At 46.9% G+C, this 21,276-nt stretch overlaps 2 protein-coding genes across 2 annotated transcripts in view; one reads left to right on the forward strand and one right to left on the reverse strand.

Moving 5' to 3' along the window:
* LOC134969515 (copine-7-like) overlaps positions 1 to 21,276 on the reverse strand; it is a 600,833-nt gene that overhangs the window by 437,692 nt on the left and 141,865 nt on the right. Inside the window, exon 6 of the mRNA XM_063945515.1 lies at positions 2,914 to 3,057. The gene's annotated coding sequence lies outside the window, so the exon portion shown is untranslated. The remainder of the gene's footprint in view (positions 1 to 2,913; positions 3,058 to 21,276) is intronic.
* LOC134969519 (uncharacterized) lies at positions 243 to 2,280 on the forward strand. The gene is made up of 2 exons (XM_063945519.1): positions 243 to 471; positions 1,556 to 2,280. Exons 1-2 carry the CDS (start codon positions 424 to 426, stop codon positions 1,982 to 1,984), a joined length of 477 nt encoding a protein of 158 aa, XP_063801589.1. The 5' UTR covers positions 243 to 423; the 3' UTR covers positions 1,985 to 2,280.

The raw sequence follows: 21,276 nt of genomic DNA on the forward strand, positions 1-21,276 counted from the left end.
GAGTTCCCAGCATCCACTAGGACGTCAGAGAAATATTGCTTTTTTAGGGTGTTAAAATTGGGGCAGCTGGGAGATACGCTATTCTGTCCCTGCCTACCCCTATACACAGTCACATTATGAAATACAAATATTTGCCTGTATGGCTGCTGCTGCTGCTGTCTGTGCTATGACATCATGACTGTCCAATTACACAATGAATGGAATGCCAGGGCAGAACACTGGGCTTTATCCTGTTATCTGGTCCCCAGTAGTACAGGACGGAGGCTCTGGAGTTGGAGTTGTGCTATAATTACTGAGAGTATTTTTAATTTCTTTATATAAATTACTTATTACATTTTATTAGGTATTATTTTTATATTTTATTATATTATTATATATTAAGTGGAGAGAGAAGAGCAAGGAGTGAGGTGGGAGGGAGCAGCCATGGGCTGCATCCCATGTAACAGGTGCTGGATATTCTTCTGGCGTAAGGTAAGTGTGCTTTTATTTTTATTTGTACTTTGTTATTTGCCCAATTAGGGTTTTTCCTGGATTTTATAAGGGACGGGGCTCACCTGAAAGTGGGCGTGTCAGGGCATACAAGGCGGTTTTGTCCCAATTTGGTAGGCCTAAATGTAAGGAGGCGTCTCTGCCCAAATCTCACTAAGCTAAGGGGTTATTTACTATTATTTATAATATTGCCGGTTCTCAATGGCCGCAAATCGTAGGTGTTATATATGAGCTTAAACAATATAATATATGCAGCGCTCCGAGGAAATTACCCTTAGCAGCTCCCAAAAGGCGATGTCTCACACCCCTAATACAGTACTCAAATAATGGTTAGATGGGTGCGCTCCAGGGTACAATGCCAGTGTTCATATAATGTCCTTAGTTGTCTGTCCCACCATGTCCAATGAGTCAGCAAACTGTAGGCTGGGTGATCTTTAGTATAAGTTTATAAATGGGTAATGTCTCCAATTCGTGATGTATGTCCAAATGTTGTCCCTTAATGGGTGTATGTGGCTGTTTATGGGTTCTCCTTACTGCCACTGAAATAGTCCCCATGCAGGGTGACACGTGTTTGGCACGTTGCTGCAATGGTTTTTCTAGTCAAGTGGGTTTAACATGCGGCCCTCCAGCTGCAGTGGAACCACACATCCCAGCATGCCCCACTACAATGCTGCTATTAGGAAATGCTAAAACTGCAGCAGGGCATGCTGTGATTTGCAGTCCCACAACAGCCGGAGAGCCCCACGTTGACCATCCCTATTAGTCTATCAAATCCTCACCTCATGTACCCGTATGCCTGTAATCCACTCCATGCAAGTGCTGTTTAATACATTCGGGTGGTATAATTGTATCTTGTAATGCGATCCTCGGTGCTAATATCGTGACCATATTACACTGCAAATGCGATTGTTGATAAATAGACCTTATTATACATAAATCACTGATCACGTCTTGTGAGGGCGGCCTCAGAGGATGGTAAAGGTGGAAATCTGACTAGAAGGGATTTTTGCAAATAACTGAACTTAATTATTACATAGTATTTTTATTTTATCTTTATTTAATTAAGATGAGGCCGAGGGATGAGCCCTTGTTATTGGAGAATGAGGAGATTCCGTTACCCTCGTTGATGCAGGCACACCCAGTACCTGCGGAGAGGGAGACGCCATCATTACCCCCAGCATCCCAGGCACAGCAGGTACCACCGCCACCCCGGGAGAGGAAGGCACCAGCCTGGGACGGGATAGCACCACCGCCACCCCGGGAGAGAAAGGCCCCACCTCCACCCCGGGAGAGGAAGGCACCACCGCCACCCCGGGAGAGGAAGGCACCACCGCCACCCCGGGAGAGGAAGGCACCACCGCCACCCCGGGAGAGAAAGGCACCAGCCCGGGAGAGAATGGCACCACCGCCACCCCGGGAGAGGAAGGCACCACCGCCACCCCGGGAGAGGAAGGCACCACCGCCACCCCGGAAGAGGCAGGTGCCCCCATCATAAAACCATCTGCGCCCGATATAACCACCAGAGGCATGCGCCCCCACCAATAACACCGGTGAGGCACGCACCCAAACACCATCAGGGAGGCATGAACCCCCACTATTACCATCAGGGAGGTATGTGCCCCCACAAACACCAGAGAGGCATGTGCCCCTACTACCATCAGAGTGGCATGTGCCCCCACTACCATCAGAGTGTCATGTGCCCCCACAAACACCAGAGACGCATGTGCCCCCACTACCATCAGAGAGGCATGTACCACCACTGGAAAGGTGTTTGCAGACACATAATCTATTACCAACAAATACAAAAAAAAATTTATTAAAATGTTGTTGCATAAAGATATACTTTGTTTGTTTTATTTTCCCCAACTGGAGTGTCTATATGATGAATTAATATTTGGGGGATACTGTGTCCTTGGAAGCATCGTTAGATGGGTCAGATAAGTATATATTCATTATTTCCCAGCACGGGCACACACACAACTTTTATACTGGAAATCAAGATGCATTTGGGGGGTTATAGGTAACCAGCCTTATAACAGATTGCCAGTTCTGTGATCTTAGAACCAATTATATAGCCCCCGTGGTGTGCTTTCATATAATATATAATTTCAACATATCTGTTAAATCACAAAAGTGACACTTAAAAAAGTAAAAGTACATTGAATGTAAGAAAAAGAACTCAGACAACTACACACGTGAGGTTCAGGTTCCAACGCAATACATTCTACAGATGACAGGTGGCAATGTATCATCAATACGGACGGATGCAACCTGTGAGGATCTGCCACAATACAAACTGCAGACTATTGGGGGCAGTAGACTTTAGCAGTTAGGCCTTGGGCCGCCCCATTTGGTAAAACACCTCTGCACATGTTAGTAAGAAGAGACGCATGGTACACTTCCTCCAGGTGACTCAGGACATACCTCCTAACATAAGCTGTGCACACAAACACTGGGAGTGGCCTCTGGGTACTTGGTCATGCATCACGCCTCTGTGTTTCGCAGCTGTCAGCGCCAAGAGATGCCATTCTGGTCTGTCTGACACCCTGCCGGCAGTCTGTTGTGTTCCTGGGAATCAGACGTACAACAAATGTTACTGACCAGGAATGATGTACGTATATCATCTACCTCCTGCACTATAAATGGAACACAGCTGGAATGCAACCTTAATAGGCCTACTTCCACATGCCATCCCATCAAATGCATGGGTGCCAAGTTCCTGGCCTGGACACAAGTTGGCTAAGTCACAACGCTTGTTGGAGTCATGGTATAATATTATACTTACATACCAGTTACCTGTTTTTAAAAAAAATGACAAATTTCCAAATGCATTTCCTAATTTCTATTAATTGATACTGATGGGACAGATCCAGAGGTCTCATCTGTCTCTTGTCCTGCAATGTCATATGGAATTGTGGAAGCAGCCTCTCATTCTCCCAAATTATTATTGCACCCTTGCCATATTTGCCCAGTGTGTCGTTACAAGGGGGGTGCGGGCCACTCAAGGGTGTCACCCTAACATGGAGTGACACCAAAATGCCGACTCCTCCACAGTAACAGGAGCCGGGTGCTGCAGAGTGACACTAACCTGCAGCACTCTGACACAATTCCTGGGCTCAGTACTCAGAAGCGGCCTCTAGGATGTCTCCAATCATTATAGGGCCTATTTATGACACACAACTCCTCCCGAATCATCATGTGACAGCAGCAGTTTCCGTGTGATTTTATTATCACTGCTATTTATCACTAGCTGAATGCAGGCCATAACATATGTGGCATACTGGAATGTTAGGAGACAACAGATTTTGGAAAGTTCCAAAAGCCTTTTGATTCTTATCAGTGAGTGGGGGAGTTTATGGCCCCAAAACCAGTTACTTGCAGACCCTGTGACATGTAAGGAGTTAGGACAGGAAGTGTAGGGGGTTTTAGTAGAAGGAACAAAGCAGAGGCTAGAATTCAGGGTGAGCTGAGGACTGAGGATGGAAGGCACAGGCTAAGTGTCCAGGAGAAACGCAGTCTGGGGACTGTGGAACAAGCATGGTACTCCACAGTCCCTGGCATTATAGAACAGCATGTAGGTGCTGCTAGGAAGAGCAAAAGATATCCAGATTTGCAGTGTGAGAGCCACAGTATGCAGAGTACAGTGGAAGGAACCAGGAACACAGGGGATCCCCATCTTCAGGGGTACCTAAGAAGCAGGACGGGAGGTGTGAGTCTGCGGGAGAGGACGACCTAGGTGAGTGGTAGGAACCACGTTTGGCGGAAGGTCCCCAGTAACGTGTCCATGAGAGATCCCGTTTAGATAGAGCCACTAGCGAATGGGGGAGAGCACACTGAAATGAATCTGTTTGCGGAAGCCGCAATACTGATTCCCAGAGACTGCGCTGGTATGTACTGTACTGTAATGCTGTCACATCACTGTAAATGCTGTTATTGCCAGTGAAGCAAATGAAAGGAGATGTAACCTGATGTAACCCATATGAATATTACCCTGAAGAGAGGAGAACAAGAAGTTAAATGTTATTGTTGTGATAACCCTGTCTGAACTGTGAATAAACTGCGTGCTTATGTGATGAAACGGCCTGGCGTCCAATGCTTTTAAAATTACTTATGGACCTGCCGCTCCCCGGCTATCACACATAGATATCACCTGCGCTCAGCTAAGTAACGCAATCCCCATTATTTACATGGAGGCCTCAGTCTAGTCCAATTTACCAAGTCCGAACAGCAAATTTAGGAGCTTTATCCCCACATAGCTATAACCTAAATAGTATTAAGGAGAATATATAGTATATACTATTAAGTAGAGATTATTATCACATTATTTTCTATAAATGATCAGTAAAAAGAGGATTTTAATTACCTACTGGTAAATCCTTTTCTCGTAGTCGGTAGAGGATGCTAAGGTCCACGTTAGTACCATGGGGTATAGGGGGTTGTAACGAAACGAGATGGACTTGGACTGAGAACCTTTATATTCATCACTCGTTTCTCTCAGTATAATGTACTTTTTAATCCTTGGCCCAGTCTAGGTATATACACCAGAGCCTAGGTGTATCATGTATACTGTTATTTCATGTTATTAGGTATTTATTGTCCTTGCTATTACCTGCAATATGGTATGTATTGGAGATATAAAGACAATTGCCATATTGTGTGACTATAGCAGGACAGGCCATAGTGTGTGACATGAGGAGAGCCAGGCAGCTGTGCTAGTTCATTACCATTTGTATCACATATGTGAGTCCATTGTGTGAGGTGTGATAGGTGTTGCTGGTAATGTAATCAGAACAATGACTGAGTGACTGGTAAGATAGCTAGCTGCCAGCCCAAGTTATGTATCTAGGTCATCAGGGAGGTAATTAGGTTAGAACTCCCAGAGGATGTACAATGGCTCTCCACAGCACTATACTGGCTGAAATAGCCTTGGGATATCCTGACCCAACCTCCTGAGTAGACTGTTTGGCACCAGAGGGGATCTGCCAGTCAGGTATATAAGGAGAGCAGGTCTCAATGGAAGAGAGTCTATTGTGGTGGATCCTGTATCAGACATCAGCAGGAAACACTCTGAGCTGGGCATCGTTGTGCCACCAGAGGAAACCCTACCAAGACAGGGTCAGTGTGAGCCAGTACCCCAGGCTGGGGGACACAGGACTGTCTAGCAAGAGGTAGTGGTAAGGATACAGATTACTTCTATTGCTACTTATGGATGCTGACTGCAAGAGGCTGCTGGAGGATATGTGCTACCAATTACCCTGTAACATGTGACTATTTTATGGTGTGGTGCTGTCATAATAAAGACTTATTTTTTATATATTTTGATCTGCCCGAGTGAATTGAATCCCACAGAGGGTAACCACCATCCCAGCGAAGCGTGGTTTCCTCACAGGGGTCATTTCGAGTTAATCATAGCCCTGCAAAATTTAGCAGGGCTCCGATCATGTCCATAGACATGCGGGGGGACGCCCAGCACAGGGCTATCCCGCCTCGAATGTCAGTGCTGCCCCCCTCCCCCCAGCAGAAGTGCAAAAGCATCGCAAAGTGGCGATGCTTTTGCACTTTAGGAGTAGCTCCCGGCCAGCGCAGCTTTAGCATGCTGGCTGGGAGCTACTAATCGCTCCACGGCCCGCAGCGGCTGCGTGCGATGTCATGCAGTCGCTGCGGCCCGCCACCCAAACGGTCTGGCCACGCCTGCGTTGGCCAGACCGCGCCTACGAAACGGCGGCCAAACGCGATAAACTGTAGCATGTTATCGTGTCAGAATGACCCCCATAGACGGGTCCACTAGGAGCCATTGGCCCTTTAAGAGTTTAATAATGTGGGCTGGCTCCTCCCTCTATGCCCCTCCTACCAGACTCAGTCTAGAAACTGTGCTCGAGGAGACGGACAACTTCGAGAGAAGGAAACTACACAGATAGTGGCGAAATTCATACCAGCTCACACAAACAAGGCAAACCAAGGTAACTAGCCTGAAAACTCAGCAACAGCTGAAACATTACCTAAACCAGTTAAAAAACGCAGTATTTAACTAAGAACAAAGCAGTACTGAACCAAGTAACCACTGCAGGACAATGAAGTGCTGGGTGGGTGCCCAGCATCCTCTACGGACTACGAGAAAAGGATTTACCAGTAGGTAATTAAAATCCTATATTCTTTTACGTCCTAGAGGATGCTGGGGTTCACATTAGTACCATGGGGATGTACCAAAGCTCCCAGAACGGGAGGGAGAGCGCAAAGGCCCCTGCAGAACTGATTGACCAAACTTGAGGTCCTCAGAGGCCAAAGTATCGAACTTGTAGAACTTAGCAAACGTGTACGACCCAGACCAAGTAGCCGCACGGCAGAGCTGCAAAGCCGAGATACCCCGGGCAGCCGCCCAGGTAGAACCCACCTTACGAGTAGAGTGGGCCTTAACAGATTTTGGACACGGCAATCCTGCCATAGAATATGCATGCTGGATAGTGAACCTGATCCAACGAGAAATCGACTGCTTAGAAGCATGACACCCAATTTTCTTGGGATTATAAAGGACAAACAGAGTCCGATTTTCTGTGACGAGCAGTCCTCTTCACATAGATCTTCAAAGCCCTCACAACATCCAAGGACTTTGATGCAATTGAGGAGTCAGTAGCCACTGGCACCACAATAGGTTGGTTGATATGAAAAGCCGACACAACCTTTGGAAGGAACTGCTGATGCGTCCTCAGCTCAGCTCTTCTTCATTGAATATCAAGTAGGGGCTTTTCCAGGACAAAGCCCCCAACTCCGACACACGTCGTGCAGAAGCCAAGACAAACAATGTGACAGCCTTCCACGTGAGAAACTTGACCTCAGCCTCCTGTAAAGGCTCAAACCAATCCGATTGAAGGAAATGCAACACCACGTCAAGATCCCAGGGTGCCGTCGGCGCCACAAAGGGAGGCTGGATGTGCAGAAGCCCTTTCAAAAATGTCTGTACTTCAGGGAGGGCAGCCAATTGTTTCTGGAAGAAAACGGATAAAGCCGAAATCTGGACTTTGTGGATCCCAACCGCAGGCCCATATCCACACCTGCTGGCAGAAAGAGGAGAAACCGTCCAAGTTGAAACTCCACCATAGGAAATTTCTTACATTCACATCAAGACACATATTTTTTCCAAATTCGATGGTAATGTTTAGACGTTACTCCCTTCCTAGCCTGTATCAGGGTAGGAATAACCTCGTTCAGAATACCCTTCCGAGCTAAGATCTGGCATTCAACCTCCATTCCGTCAAATGTAGCCGTGGTAAATCTTGATAAGCGAACGGCACCTGTTGTATAAGATCCTCCCGAAGAGGAAGAGGCCTCGGATCTTCCAGCAGTAAATCCGCGTACCAAGCAGGAGATCCGCGTACCAAGCTCTCCTTGGCCAGTCCGGAGCAACGAGGATCGCCTGAACTCTTGTTCTTTTTACAAGCTTTAGAATTCTTGGAATGAGTGGAAGTGGAGGGAACACATACACTGACTTGAACACCCACGGTGTTACCAGGGCATCCACTGCCACTGCTTGTGGGTCTCTCGACCTGGAACAGTACCTCCGAAGCTTCTTGTTGAGGCGGGAGGCCATCATGTCTATTTGAGGTACGCCCCAAAGACTTGTCACTTCTGCGAACACCTCGGGGTGTATTCCCCACTCTCCCGGATGGAGATCGTGCCTGCTGAGGAAGTCCGCTTCCCAGTTGTCCACACCCGGAATGAAGATTGCCGACAGCGCCACCACGTGCCTTTCTGCCCAGAGAAGGATTCTTGTCACCTCTGACATCGCAGCTCTGCTCTTCGTTCCACCCTGTCGGTTTATGTAGGCCACCGTCGTTACGTTGTCCGACTGCACTTGAATGGCCTGATCCTGCAGAAGGTGTGCTGCTTGTAGAAGACCGTTGGACACGGCTCTTAGTTCCAGGATGTTTATTGGAAGGAATTCCTGACTTGACCACCAGAGTAGTGAAATCCTTGCTTACGGCGACAGACGTATCCTCTGGTGCATGTGTAGATGAGATCCCGACCACTTGTCTAGGAGATCCAGTTGGAATGACAAAGCATGAAATGTTCCGTACTGTAGAGCCTCGTAAGAGGCCACCATCTTTCCCAGAAGGCGAATACACTGATGAACCGATACCCGGGCAGGCTTCAAGACATCCCGGACCATTGATTGTATCACCAACGCTTTCTCCACCGGCAGAAACACCTTCTGCACTTTCGTGTCGAGGATCATTCCCAGGAAAGAAAATCTCCTTGTCGGCTCCAAATGTGACTTTGGAAGGTTCAAGATCCAACCATGTTCCCTGAGCAGATGAGTCGTGAGAGCAATGAACTGCAACAACTTCACCCTGGACGATGCCTTTATCAGCAGATCGTCAAGATATGGAATTATGTTCATTCCCTGTCTGCGGAGAGCCATCATCTCTGCCATCACCTTGGTGAACACCCTCAGCACCGTGGAGAGACCGAACGTCAGTGCCTGGAACTGATAGTGACTGTCCAACAGTGCAAATCGGAGATACGCCTGGTGCGGTGGCCAAATCGGAATGTGGAGGTACGCATCCTTGATATCCAGGGATACCAGAAACTCTCCCTCCTCTAGACCTGAGATCACCGCCCTAGAGACTCCATTTTGTAATTTGAACTCCCTTAGATAAGGGATTAGCGATTTCAAGTTCAAAATTGGCCTGACCAAACCATCCGGCTTTGGTACCATGAAAAGGTTTGAATAGTAACCCATGTGTTTCAAATAAGGTGGAACTGGAACAATGACCTCTGACTTTTCCAAATTTTTTACGGCTTCCAGCTGGATAGCCCTGTCTGTCAGTAAAGCTGGCAAGCCTGATTTGAAGCATCGGTGAGGCGGGAGATCTTGAAACTTCAGTCTGTACCCCTAGGACACAATATCCAGTACCCAGGGATCAAGGATTTTGAGGTACAAGAAGCAGGCTTCTGGTCCTGGGAACCTGCAGGTGCAGGTTTTTTGGATTTTGCACGACCACCTCTAAAGAAGGTGGTAGGAGGCTTGGACTTTTTCGTCTTAGCGGTCCAAAAGGACTGAGATGCAGATGAAGGAAAAAATTTCTTCTTAGAAGGCGGAGCTGAAGGAAGAAAAGGTGACTTACCCGCGGTTGCCCTGGAAATCCACGTATCCAACGCTTCCCCAAATAGAGCCTGACCTGTGTAGGGTAGGTTCTCCCCACTTCTCCTGGATTCCGCGTCGGCAGACCATTGGCGTAGCCAGAGTCCCCTGCGAGCTTAGACAGACATGGAAGATATCCTTGCATTCATTGTACCCAGGTCCTTCATGAATTCCACCATGAACCCCGCAGAATCCTGTATGTTACGTAAAAACAGTTCAATGTCACTTCTATCTAGTGTACCTAAGCCCTCTCGTAACGTACCTGACCACTTTACTATAGCTTTAGAAATCCATGCACAGGCAATAGTAGGCCTTAACGCCACCCCTGAAGCAGTGTATATGGATTTGAGCGTAGTGTCAATCTTACGGTCAGCCGGTTCCTTCAACGTGGTAGAGCCAGGGACAGGTAACACCACACCACCTTCTTTGACAGTCTGGAGAAAGATGCATCAACTATGGGTGGGGTCTCCCAACTTTTCCTATCCTCTTCAGGATCTGGAAATTTTTCTCCGGGTTTTCCCAGGATTTAACAAAGAGAGTGTTTAATTCTTTTGAAGCAGGGAAGGTTAGCAAGGCTTTCTTATTGTCTGTGAAGTAAGGCTCCTCAACCTGCTCAGGTGGTGAGTCAGTAATGTTTAACACATCTCTAATGGCCTCAATCATGAGCTGCATCCCCTTTGCGAGGGCCGCCGCCGCCCTCAGCACATCCCCATCACCGTCTGCCGTGTCAGAGTCGGTATCCATGTCATCTTGCATAACCTGGGCAAGTGCACGTTTCTTTGGGTACACGCTAGGGGATTTGGAAGGAATAGGAATGGAACCTGACCAACCTGCCATAGAACTCTTTAAAACCTGAGTTTTAGTCTCATTATGGGCTACCCTAATAGAGATCTGAGAGATCATACCCTTAATAGAAGTCAGCCATTCTGGCTCATTAATAGGAATCTGAGACACCACATTACATTCCTGGGTACATGGAATGTACTCCTCTGCAGCATAAGACACAGAGTCCCTGGACATGGTTATGTGAGAAAACATACACCCACACTCACACAGGAAAATGTCAGACACAGTTTCCTCTCCAAGTACCTTCAGAGAAACACACAGCTTGGAGCCAGCACACACACAGCGCTCAATTAGGTAGGTATAACCCCCCTAGCGCTGACTGTGTACCCTTCATAGACTACACAGTAATACACAGCCTCCCCCAACCCTTCTACATCCCCCTGGTACCGCACAGGAAAGCTGGAGTCGTGTGGAGGGACAGCACTCCCTGTCAGCGTCTCTGGAGCTGCATCTGCAGGGAGAAAAATGGCGCTGAACGCTGCTGGGTCCGCTCTGAGGAGAACCTCTGCCCTCTGGAAATGGCGCCTCTTCCCGCACTTTCAAAGGATTATACTGGCCTGAGAATTCTGCTAGCAGCGTAACCGAGGTCCCTGATAGGCTTGATGACCAGTGTAGGGTATCTGCTCTGGCTCAGGGCGCCCTTCATAGCGCCGCACTATGTAGCGCTGAGCTCTCCGGAGCGCAGTTAGTAATGCGCTCCTACCCTGTAGGCGCTATTCACACTGGCTCCCTTCTTGTCCGGGGAGCCGGTGACTCACTCGCCACCGGAATCTTCTGGCTCTGTTAGGGGGTGGCGGCATGCTGCGGGAGTGAGCGGTCGCCTCGGGCGGCTAACGATCATCACCCTCAGGAGCTCAGTGTCCTGTCAGCAGGGAGATAGTGGCCATTAACCTCTCAGGGTTGGACACTACTCCCCCCCTAAGTCCCACGAAGCAGGGAGGCTGTGCCTAAATTACTCTTAGAAAAAAAATAAAACTAAAGAAGCTCTAGGAGCTCCCCTAGCTGTGACCGGCTCCTCCGGGCACATTTTCTAAACTGAGTCTGGTAGGAGGGGCATAGAGGGCGGAGCCAGCCCACACTCTGAAACTCTTAAAGTGCCAATGGCTCCTAGTGGACCCATCTATACCCCAAGGTACTAATGTGGACCCCAGCATCCTCTAGGATGTAAGAGAAATAAAGATATGAGAGTGGTCTCAATCTTACGGTCAGCTGTGCCCTTTAAGAACGCCGCCCCAGGAACCGGTAAGACTATCTTACGCAATTACCTGGATACAGAAGCGTCTACAATTGGCGGGTTTTCCCATTTCTTCCTATCCTCCGAAGGAAAAGGAAAGGAAGAAATCAACTGTTTAGGGATCTGAAATTTCTTGTCAGGGTTTACCCACGCCTCTTCAAAGAGGGTGTTTAATTCCTTTGAAGTGGGGAAAGTAGCTGAGGATTTCTTTTTAGTATTAAAATAAGATTCCTCTTCCCCCTCCTCTGTCCTGTCAGGAATGTGCAGGAAAGTCCTGATTGCCTCAATGAGGGCCTGTATTCCCTGTGACAGGACAGCATCCCCCTCACCTGCATCCACTTCACCCTCCTCTGGATCCTACGTATCAGGGTCAGCATCACCCTGCATGATTTGGGCCAGAGTATGCTTCTGTGGGCAAATGGCTAGGGCCTGGGGTGGAGGTATGGAAGCTGAGTCCCTATGCATCAGGTCATCCATAGATTGCCGTAAGAACTGTGTCTCCTTCTCATTATGAGACAGTTTTGTAGAAATAGTAGAAATCATACATTTAATGGAAGCCAACCAAGGGGGTTCAGCCCCACTGGACTGGGAGTGAGTATTATCCTGAGTACAGGTTAGTGAGTCCCTAGAGGATGATAGAAATTCTGCTGTACAAGACTGTCGAAGTCAAAAATATTACACAGAGAGAACATACAGACTCCACACATTATGAGTCGCTATACTTGCAAATACTCACAGCGCGCACCGCAGTGTATGGTAACATACGCATTTATACAGACATGCCACAAAGATATATTCAACAAATATTTCATCCAGCACATCATTTGAACATATCAAGCACCAGACATCATAATGTTTTAAATTATATAATGGAGTAACGTCATGTATGTGTATTTATTGAAACGGAACAAGATGGACATGTCGTGCTTGGTGTCACAGTAACCAGATTAATGTGTAGATTCATTTGATGCCTGTTATAAAGTTGTATCACATTGCCATTAGTAGATATGTTTAAATGTATGAAAGCTAAAGTCACTCTTATTAGAACAATGGATTCTTTGGAAGACAGCATGCCTGACCAGTGGCTATCTCCTGTAATTACACCATCAAGGCTGGACGTTGCTTGCATATGAACTGACCAGTGAGTCATCATGAATGAGAAAGTTCCCTCCCCTAGACTAGTAACAAGAGATGTGTGCACTCCCCCAAAATACATAGTATATAGCTGATTGCAGACACACAAGAGCTCACTGTTCTTTGTCCCAGATGATGGTGGAGATGATGTCTGTCCAGTGGCTGCATGATTTTACTGAGAGAGAGAGTGGAGACTTTATTTGAGCAAAATATGGTAATTGTATCGCTGGCCATGTATGTATTTGAATTAGTTTGTAATAACTGCTTACTGTGTAAATTGTAACCATGTAACTATATATATATATATACATTGTATCGCTTGTCCCTGACGACGGGGCTTGACCCCGAAACGGCGTAGGACCACATTAATTAAAGGCTTAAATATTTTTCTTCAAGTCTGCTGAGTGCCGCTGTCTTCCATGCACTATTAAGGATCTAGCCATTGATCTACGGAGGGCACCGCAGCAAGTATTTGTGTTTACCCATTTGGAGTGCCGAGCCTCACTGCTCCTGATTATATATTATATATATATATATATATATATATATATATATACTGTACATTGTGATATATTGAATACATATCCTTTTAATAACAAGTATATACATCAATGAGCCTTGGAACTCAGATAATGTGTGGGTGTATTGTTTTCTCTTATGGGATGTAGTGTTTTGCGATGTATAGCACACATTCTTAGCACATGGTAATAAGATGCAGGCATCCACAGTATATATTAGAGCTGGCAATTTAAATATTTGTTAGAAAGCAAAATGACTTTTACAGATGGGGCTCGTCCAGGATATCATGTTCTTGATGATGCACTGTACAGGCGCCGTTGTGATCGACCAGCTAACGGCGGACGCATCGCGACGCTGACGAATCACATCCGTGTGTTCTGTTGTTTTACCAGTAAGGCGCTGATATGAAATTCAAGGGACAGTGTGTTTCTCATAATATTTAAGATGCTACAGCGTATTTTTATTGTTGCAAAACAAAGTTCAAATAAGTCATATTGTGTTTGATTCACATTGGATTGTTTATCTGCTAAGTAGATTTAAAGTGCATTTAAAAGTTGCTGCATAGCCATAATATAGCTGTGTTAGCATGCTGAGAAAATTTGTATACCTTTTAAACTCAGGCCTAAAGTAACTCTTGGTGTCTGTATAGACTGTGATTTCTTTGTGACAAAGGAGCCGCATGGTCTGTCCTCCATTTTGGCCTAGCCACTTGGCCTGTCCACCATCTTGTGTAAGCCTCATGGATGTGGAAGGGGGAGGAGCAGTGGCCATTTTAGGAAGGTCACTTTCTAAATAGTTGATTTTCAGTCTGATTAGAACAATCAGTTTCCTTTGTCACAAAGTTTCCACATATCTACAAATCCAGCACCATTTGTGAGTTACCAATGAATTTATTTAACCCATGCCATAATCAATTACAAATAGTTTCAACTGGGCCTAGTGAGAGTAAATGGTGAGCTAAGTGAATGTTTTTTTTTCCTTGTCTGTGTGTAATTACCTTACATCAAGTGGGGGGTTGCACACAGATAGAAAAAAAAAAAAAACCTCTCTTTCCTTTTTCTTTCTTTTCTTCCAAGATTTGTGGAGTCTGTTTACTAGGGTAGGATAGCCATTGAAATGCAAATTAACTTGTGTAACTACTTTTTTTTAGTACAGGCAAAGGAAATATCTTTGATATGCAAATTAGAGGCAGTGAAGAGGTGAGGTGTCTCATAGGAGTGCAGTAAATGGTATATATATATATATATATATATATATATAATATTATTATAATGATGTGTATATTTATATCAGTGTATGTTCGGCAAGATAGCTATCCAATCTGAATCATATCATTTAAATCATAGGTTATTAGTCATTTTAGACCTGTGTGAAATCGGATATATTTGTCTGCCATGTAGATACATTTGAAATAAGTATATTAAGGCTGTAATTATAAAACACAAAATGCAGTTCTGGCCTGGTCGTAAGGTTTATACAGAACAAATGTGGGTTGTGTTTGTGAGCGATTATAGTTAGTATTACTCACTTTTATAGAGATTGTGTGGTTTATTGAGTTGCGAACGCACGTTTGTACACGTACAGACAAATTACAGGAGCTTGCACGTGGCGCAGGGTCGCACACGTGACGTAAAGGCACGCACGGTCGCGTGGTTACGTAAGATTGCGTAGGTTTGTGAGCGCAAAGTAAAACCACACGATTTGTTCAATTAAAGGCGGGATAGTATACGTTTAATACAATAGCACATAACTATCTGATTTCAAAAGCAGATTAGTGTAAGACTTTGTTTAAACGGTACTGCCTTTGGGTTAAAACCATCAATCGAAGGGAGTGGTATTTTCTGTACAGAAAAGAAAAACAAGGTGTATCTGAGTGAGTGAAAGCAGGAGTGAGTGGAGCTGAACCCCGGAAATTTGGGTCCCGTGGGAACACTGGGATAGTAGAGGCCCGGTGGCGTAAGGTTCGCTACCTTACGTGAACATAAAGAGAGAAAATAAGAATTTACTTACCGATAATTCTATTTCTCATAGTCCGTAGTGGATGCTGGGGACTCTTTAAGGACCATGGGGAATAGCGGCTCCGCAGGAGACTGGGCACATCTAAAGAAAGCTTTAGGACTAACTGGTGTGCACTGGCTCCTCCCCCTATGACCCTCCTCCAAGCCTCAGTTAGGATACTGTGCCCGGACAAGCGTACACAATAAGGAAGGATTTTGAATCCCGGGTAAGACTCATACCAGCCACACCAATCACACCGTATAACTTGTGATCTGAACCCAGTTAACAGTATGATAACAGAGGAGCCTCTGAAAAGATGGCTCCCAACAATAATAACCCGATTTTTGTAACAATAACTATGTACAAGTATTGCAGAAAATCCGCACTTGGGATGGGCGCCCAGCATCCACTACGGACTATGAGAAATAGAATTATCGGTAAGTAAATTCTTATTTTCTCTAACGTCCTAAGTGGATGCTGGGGACTCCGTAAGGACCATGGGGATTATACCAAAGCTCCCAAACGGGCGGGAGAGTGCGGATGACTCTGCAGCACCGAATGAGAGAACTCCAGGTCCTCCTCAGCCAGGGTATCAAATTTGTAGAATTTAGCAAACGTGTTTGCCCCTGACCAAGTAGCTGCTCGGCAAAGTTGTAAAGCCGAGACCCCTCGGCAGCCGCCCAAGATGAGCCCACTTTCCTTGTGGAACGGGCTTTTACAGATTTTAGCTGTGGCAGGCCTGCCACAGAATGTGCAAGCTGAATTGTACTACAAATCCAACGAGCAATAGTCTGCTTAGAAGCAGGAGCACCCAGCTTGTTGGGTGCATACAGGATAAACAGCGAGTCAGATTTCCTGACTCCAGCCGTCCTGGAAACATATTTTCAGGACCCTGACAACATCCAGCAACTTGGATTCCTCCAAGTCCCTAGTAGCCGCAGGCACCACAATAGGTTGGTTCAGGTGAAAACGCTGGAACCACCTTAGGGAGAAACTGAGGACGAGTCCTCAATTCCGCCCTGTCCGAATGGAAAATCAGATAAGGGCTTTTACAGGATAAAGCCGCCAATTCTGACACGCGCCTGGCCCAGGCCAGGGCCAACAGCATGACCACTTTCCATGTGAGATATTTTAACTCCACAGATTAAAGTGGTTCAAACCAATGTGACTTTTGGAACCCAAACTACATTGAGATCCCAAATTGCCACTGGAGGCACAAAAGGAGGCTGTATATGCAGTAACCCTTTTACAAACGTCTAAACTTCAGGGACTGAAGCTAGTTCTTTTTTGGAAGAAAATTGACAGGGCCGAAATCTGAACCTTAATGGACCCCAATTTCAGGCCCATAGACACTCCTGTTTGCAGGAAATGTAGGAATCGACCCAGTTGAATTTCCTCCGTCGGGCCTTACTGGCCTCGCACTACGCAACATATTTTCGCCAATTGCGGTGATAATGTTTTTGCGGTTACATCCTTCCTGGCTTTAGATCAGGATATGGATGACTTCATCCGGAATGCCTTTTTTCCTTCAGGATCCGGTGTTCAACCGGCATGCCGTCAAACGCAGCCGCGGTAAGTCTTGGAACAGACAGGGTCCTTGCTGGAGCAGGTCCCTTCTTAGAGGTAGAGGCCACGGATCCTCCGTGAGCATCTCTTGAAGTTCCGGTTACCAAGTCCTTCTTGGCCAATCCGGAGCCACGAATATAGTGCTTTCTCCTCTCCATCTTATCAATCTCAGTACCTTGGGTATGAGAGGCAGAGGAGGTAACACATACACTGACTGGTACACCCACGGTGTTACCAGAGCGTCTACAACTATTGCCTGAGGGTCTCTTGACCTGGCGCAATACCTGTCGAGTTTTTAATCATGTGGACGACTTCTGGGTGAAGTCCCCACTCTCCCGGGTGGAGGTCGTGCTGAGGAAGTCTGCTTCCCAGTTGTCCACTCCCGGAATGAATACTGTTGACAGTGCTATCACATGATTTTCCGCCCAGCGAAGAATCCCTGCAGCTTCTGCCATTGCCCTCCTGCTTCTTGTGCCACCCTGTCTGTTTACGTGGGTGACTGCCATGATGTTGTCCGACTGGATCAACACCGGCTGACCTTGAAGCAGAGGTCTTGCTAAGCTTAGAGCATTGTAAATGGCCCTTAGCTTCAGGATATTTATGTGAAGTGATGTATCCAGGCTTGACCACAAGCCCTGGATATTCCTTCCCTGTGTGACTGCTCCCCAGCCTCGCAGGCTGGCATCCGTGGTCACCAGGACCCAGTCCTGAATGCCGAATCTGCGGCCCTCTAGAAGATGAGCACTCTGCAACCACCACAGGATGGATACCCTTGTCCTTGGTGACAGGGTTATCCGCTGATGCATCTGAAAATGCGACCCGGACCATTTGTCCAGTAGGTTCCACTGGAAAGTTCTTGCGTGGAATCTAACGAATGGGATTGCTTCGTAGGAAGCCACCATTTTTACCCAGAACCCTTGTGCATTGATGCACTGAGACTTGGTTCGGTTTTAGGAGGTTCCTGACTAGCTCGGATAACTCCCTGGCTTTCTCTACCGGGAGAAACACCTTTTTTTTTCTGGACTGTGTCCAGGAACATCCCTAGGAAACGGAAGACAAGTCGTCGGAACCAGCTGCGATTTTGGAATATTGAGAATCCAATCGTGCTGCCGCAACACTACCTGAGATAGTGCTACACCGACTTCCAACTGTTCCCTGGATCTTACCCTTATCAGGGAATCGTCCAAGTAAGGGATAACTAAAATTCCCTTCCTTCGAAGGGATATCATTTCGGCCATTACCTTGGTAAAGACCCGGGGTGCCGTGGACCATCCCTACGGCAGCGTCTGAACTGATAGTGACAGTTCTGTACCATAACCTGAGGTACCCTTGGTGAGAAGGGTAAATTTTGACATGAAGGTAAGCATCCTTGATGTCCCGAGACATCATGTAGTCCCCTTCTTCCAGGTTCGCAATCACTGCTCTGAGTGACTCAATCTTGAATTTGAACCTCTGTATGTAAGTGTTCAAAGATTTTAGATTTTAGATTTAGAATCGGTCTCACCGAGCCGTCTGGCTTCGGTACCACAATAGTGTGGAATAATACCCCGTTCCCTGTTGCAGGAGGGGTACCTTGATTATCACCTGCTGGGAATACAGCTTGTGAATGGCTTCCAAAACTGCCTCCCTGTCAGAGGGAGACGTCGGTAAAGCCGACTTTTGGAAACGGCGAGGGGGAGACGTCTCGAATTTCAATATGTACCCTTGAGATATTACCTGAAGGATCCAGGGGTCTACTTGCGAGTGAGCCCACTGCGCACTGAAATTCATTGAGAACGGGCCCCCACCGTGTCTGAGCTTGTAAGGCCCTAGCGTCATACTGAGGGCTTTGCAGAGGCGGGAAAGGATTTCTGTTCCTGGGAACTGGGTAATCTCTTCAGCCTTTTTCCTCTCCCTCTGTCACGAGCAGAAAAGAGGAACCTTTTGTCCGCTTGCCAACAAAGGACTGCGCCTGATAATACGGCGTCTTATTTTGAGAGGCGACCTGGGGTACAAACGTGGATTTCCCAGTTGTTGCCGTGGCCACCAGGTCTAAAAGACCGACCCCAAATGTCCCCTTTCAAAGGCAATACTTCCAAATGCCGTTTGGAATCCGCATCACCTGACCATTTTACTGGTAGAATTGGACAACGCACTTATACTTGATGCCAGTCGGCAAATATTCCGCTGTGCATCATGCATATATAGAAATGCATCTTTTAAATGCTCTATAGGCAATAATATACTATCCTTATCTAGGATATCAATATTTCCAGTCAGGGAATCCGACCATGCCAACCCAGCACTGCACCTCCAGGCTGAGGCGATTGCTGGTCGCAGTATAACACCAGTATGTGTGTGAATACATTTTTGGATACCCTCCTGCTTTCTATCAGCAGGATCCTTAAGGGCGGCCATCTCATGAGAGGGTAGAGCCCTTGTTCTTACAAGCGTGTGAGCGCCTTATCCCCCCTAGGGGGTGTTTCCCAACGCACCCTAACCTCTGGCGGGAAAGGGTATACAGCCAATACTTTTTAAGAAATTATCAATTGTTATCGGGGGGAAACCCACGCATCATCACACACCTTATTTTATTTCTCAGATTCAGGAAAACTACAGGTAGTTTTTCCCTCACCGAACATAATACCCCTTTTTGGTGGTACTCGTATTATCAGAAATGTATAAAACATTTTCCATTGTCTCAATCATGTAACGTGTGGCCCTACTGGAAATCACGGTTGTCTCTTCACCGTCGACACAGGAGTCAGTATCCGTGTCGGCGTCTGTATCTGCCATCTGAGGTAACGGGCGCTTTAGAGCCCCTGACGGCCTATGAGACGTCTGGACAGGCACAAGCTGAGTAGCCGGCTGTCTCATGTCAACCACTGTCTTTTATACAGAGCTGACACTGTCACGTAATTTTCAACAGTACATCCACTCAGGTGTCGACCCCCTAGGTGGTGACATCACTGTTACAGACACTCTGCTCCGTCTCCACATCATTTTTCTCCTCATACATGTCGACACAAACGTACCGACACACAGCACACACACAGGGAATGCTCTGATAGAGGACAGGACCCCACTAGCCCTTTGGGGAGACAGAGGGAGAGTATGCCAGCACACACCAGAGCGCTATATATATATACAGGGATAACCTTATATAAGTGTTTTTCCCCTTATAGCTGCTGTATGTTTTAATACTGCGCCTAATTAGTGCCCCCCTCTCTTTTTTTAACCCTTTCTGTAGTGTAGTGACTGCAGGGAAGAGCCAGGGAGCTTCCCTCCAACTGAGCTGTGAGGGAAAATGGCGCCAGTGTGCTGAGGAGATAGGCTCCGCCCCCTTTTCGGCGGCCTTATCTCTCGTTTTTCTGTATATTCTGGCAGGGGTTAAATGCATCCATATAGCCCAGGAGCTATATGTGATGTATTTTTTGCCATGTAAGGTATTTTTATCATGTTTTATTGCGTCTCAGGGCGCCCCCCCCAGCGCCCTGCACCCTCAGTGACCGGAGTATGAAGTGTGCTGAGAGCAATGGCGCACAGCTGCAGTGCTGTGCGCTACCTTATTGAAGACAGGAACGTCTTCTGCCGCCGATTTTTCCGGACCTCTTCGCTCTTCTGGCTCTGTAAGGGGGCCGGCGGCGCGGCTCCGGGACCCATCCAGGCTGGGCCTGTGATCGTCCCTCTGGAGCTAATGTCCAATAGCCAAGAAGCCCAATCCACTCTGCACGCAGGTGAGTTTGCTTCTTCTCCCCTTAGTCCCTCGATGCAGTGAGCCTGTTGCCAGCAGGTCTCACTGAAAATAACAAACCTAAACTAAAACTTTCACTAAGAAGCTCAGGAGAGCCCCTAGTGTGCACCCTTCTCGTCGGGCACAGAAATCTAACTGGGGCTTGGAGGAGGGTCATAGGGGGAGGAGCCAGTGCACACCAGTTAGTCCTAAAGCTTTCTTTAGATGTGCCCAGTCTCCTGCGGAGCCGCTATTCCCCATGGTCCTTACGGAGTCCCCAGCATCCACTTAGGACGTTAGAGAAATACGCAAGTCGTGAGGAGACTTGCACAGAAGCGTAATCAGGAATTGTGAATTGAAGTAAAGGTGAATCCCAAACATATAGATTTTTTTTGTTACGCTCCGGCTGAGGAGCGCAGCTTGTGAATTCGACTCCCGCAATCGTAGGGCATATAGATAACTAGTATCTATAGGCTGTGCGATTGAACCGCACATCCGTGTGTTTTACACAGCACAAAGTGATATTATTGTATCATATGCGCTGTGGAGAGCATACGCAGACGTGATTGTGTAAAAGGAAAGAGAAAGGGGTTTTTCTTTGATAACGTCAGGAAATCTCCCTGGTGGGCTTCCACTGGA

This window comes from Pseudophryne corroboree, chromosome 11 (assembly GCF_028390025.1).
Source record: "Pseudophryne corroboree isolate aPseCor3 chromosome 11, aPseCor3.hap2, whole genome shotgun sequence".
Lineage (NCBI taxonomy): Eukaryota > Metazoa > Chordata > Amphibia > Anura > Myobatrachidae > Pseudophryne > Pseudophryne corroboree.

Excerpts from the sequence above, each read along its gene's own strand:
- LOC134969519 (XM_063945519.1), top strand. The coding sequence starts at position 424 with ATGGGCTGCATCCCATGTAACAGGTGCTGGATATTCTTCTGGCGTAAG. Across the intron at positions 472-1,555 it reads GGATATTCTTCTGGCGTAAG|ATGAGGCCGAGGGATGAGCC; the intron begins GTAAGTGTGCTT and ends TATTTAATTAAG.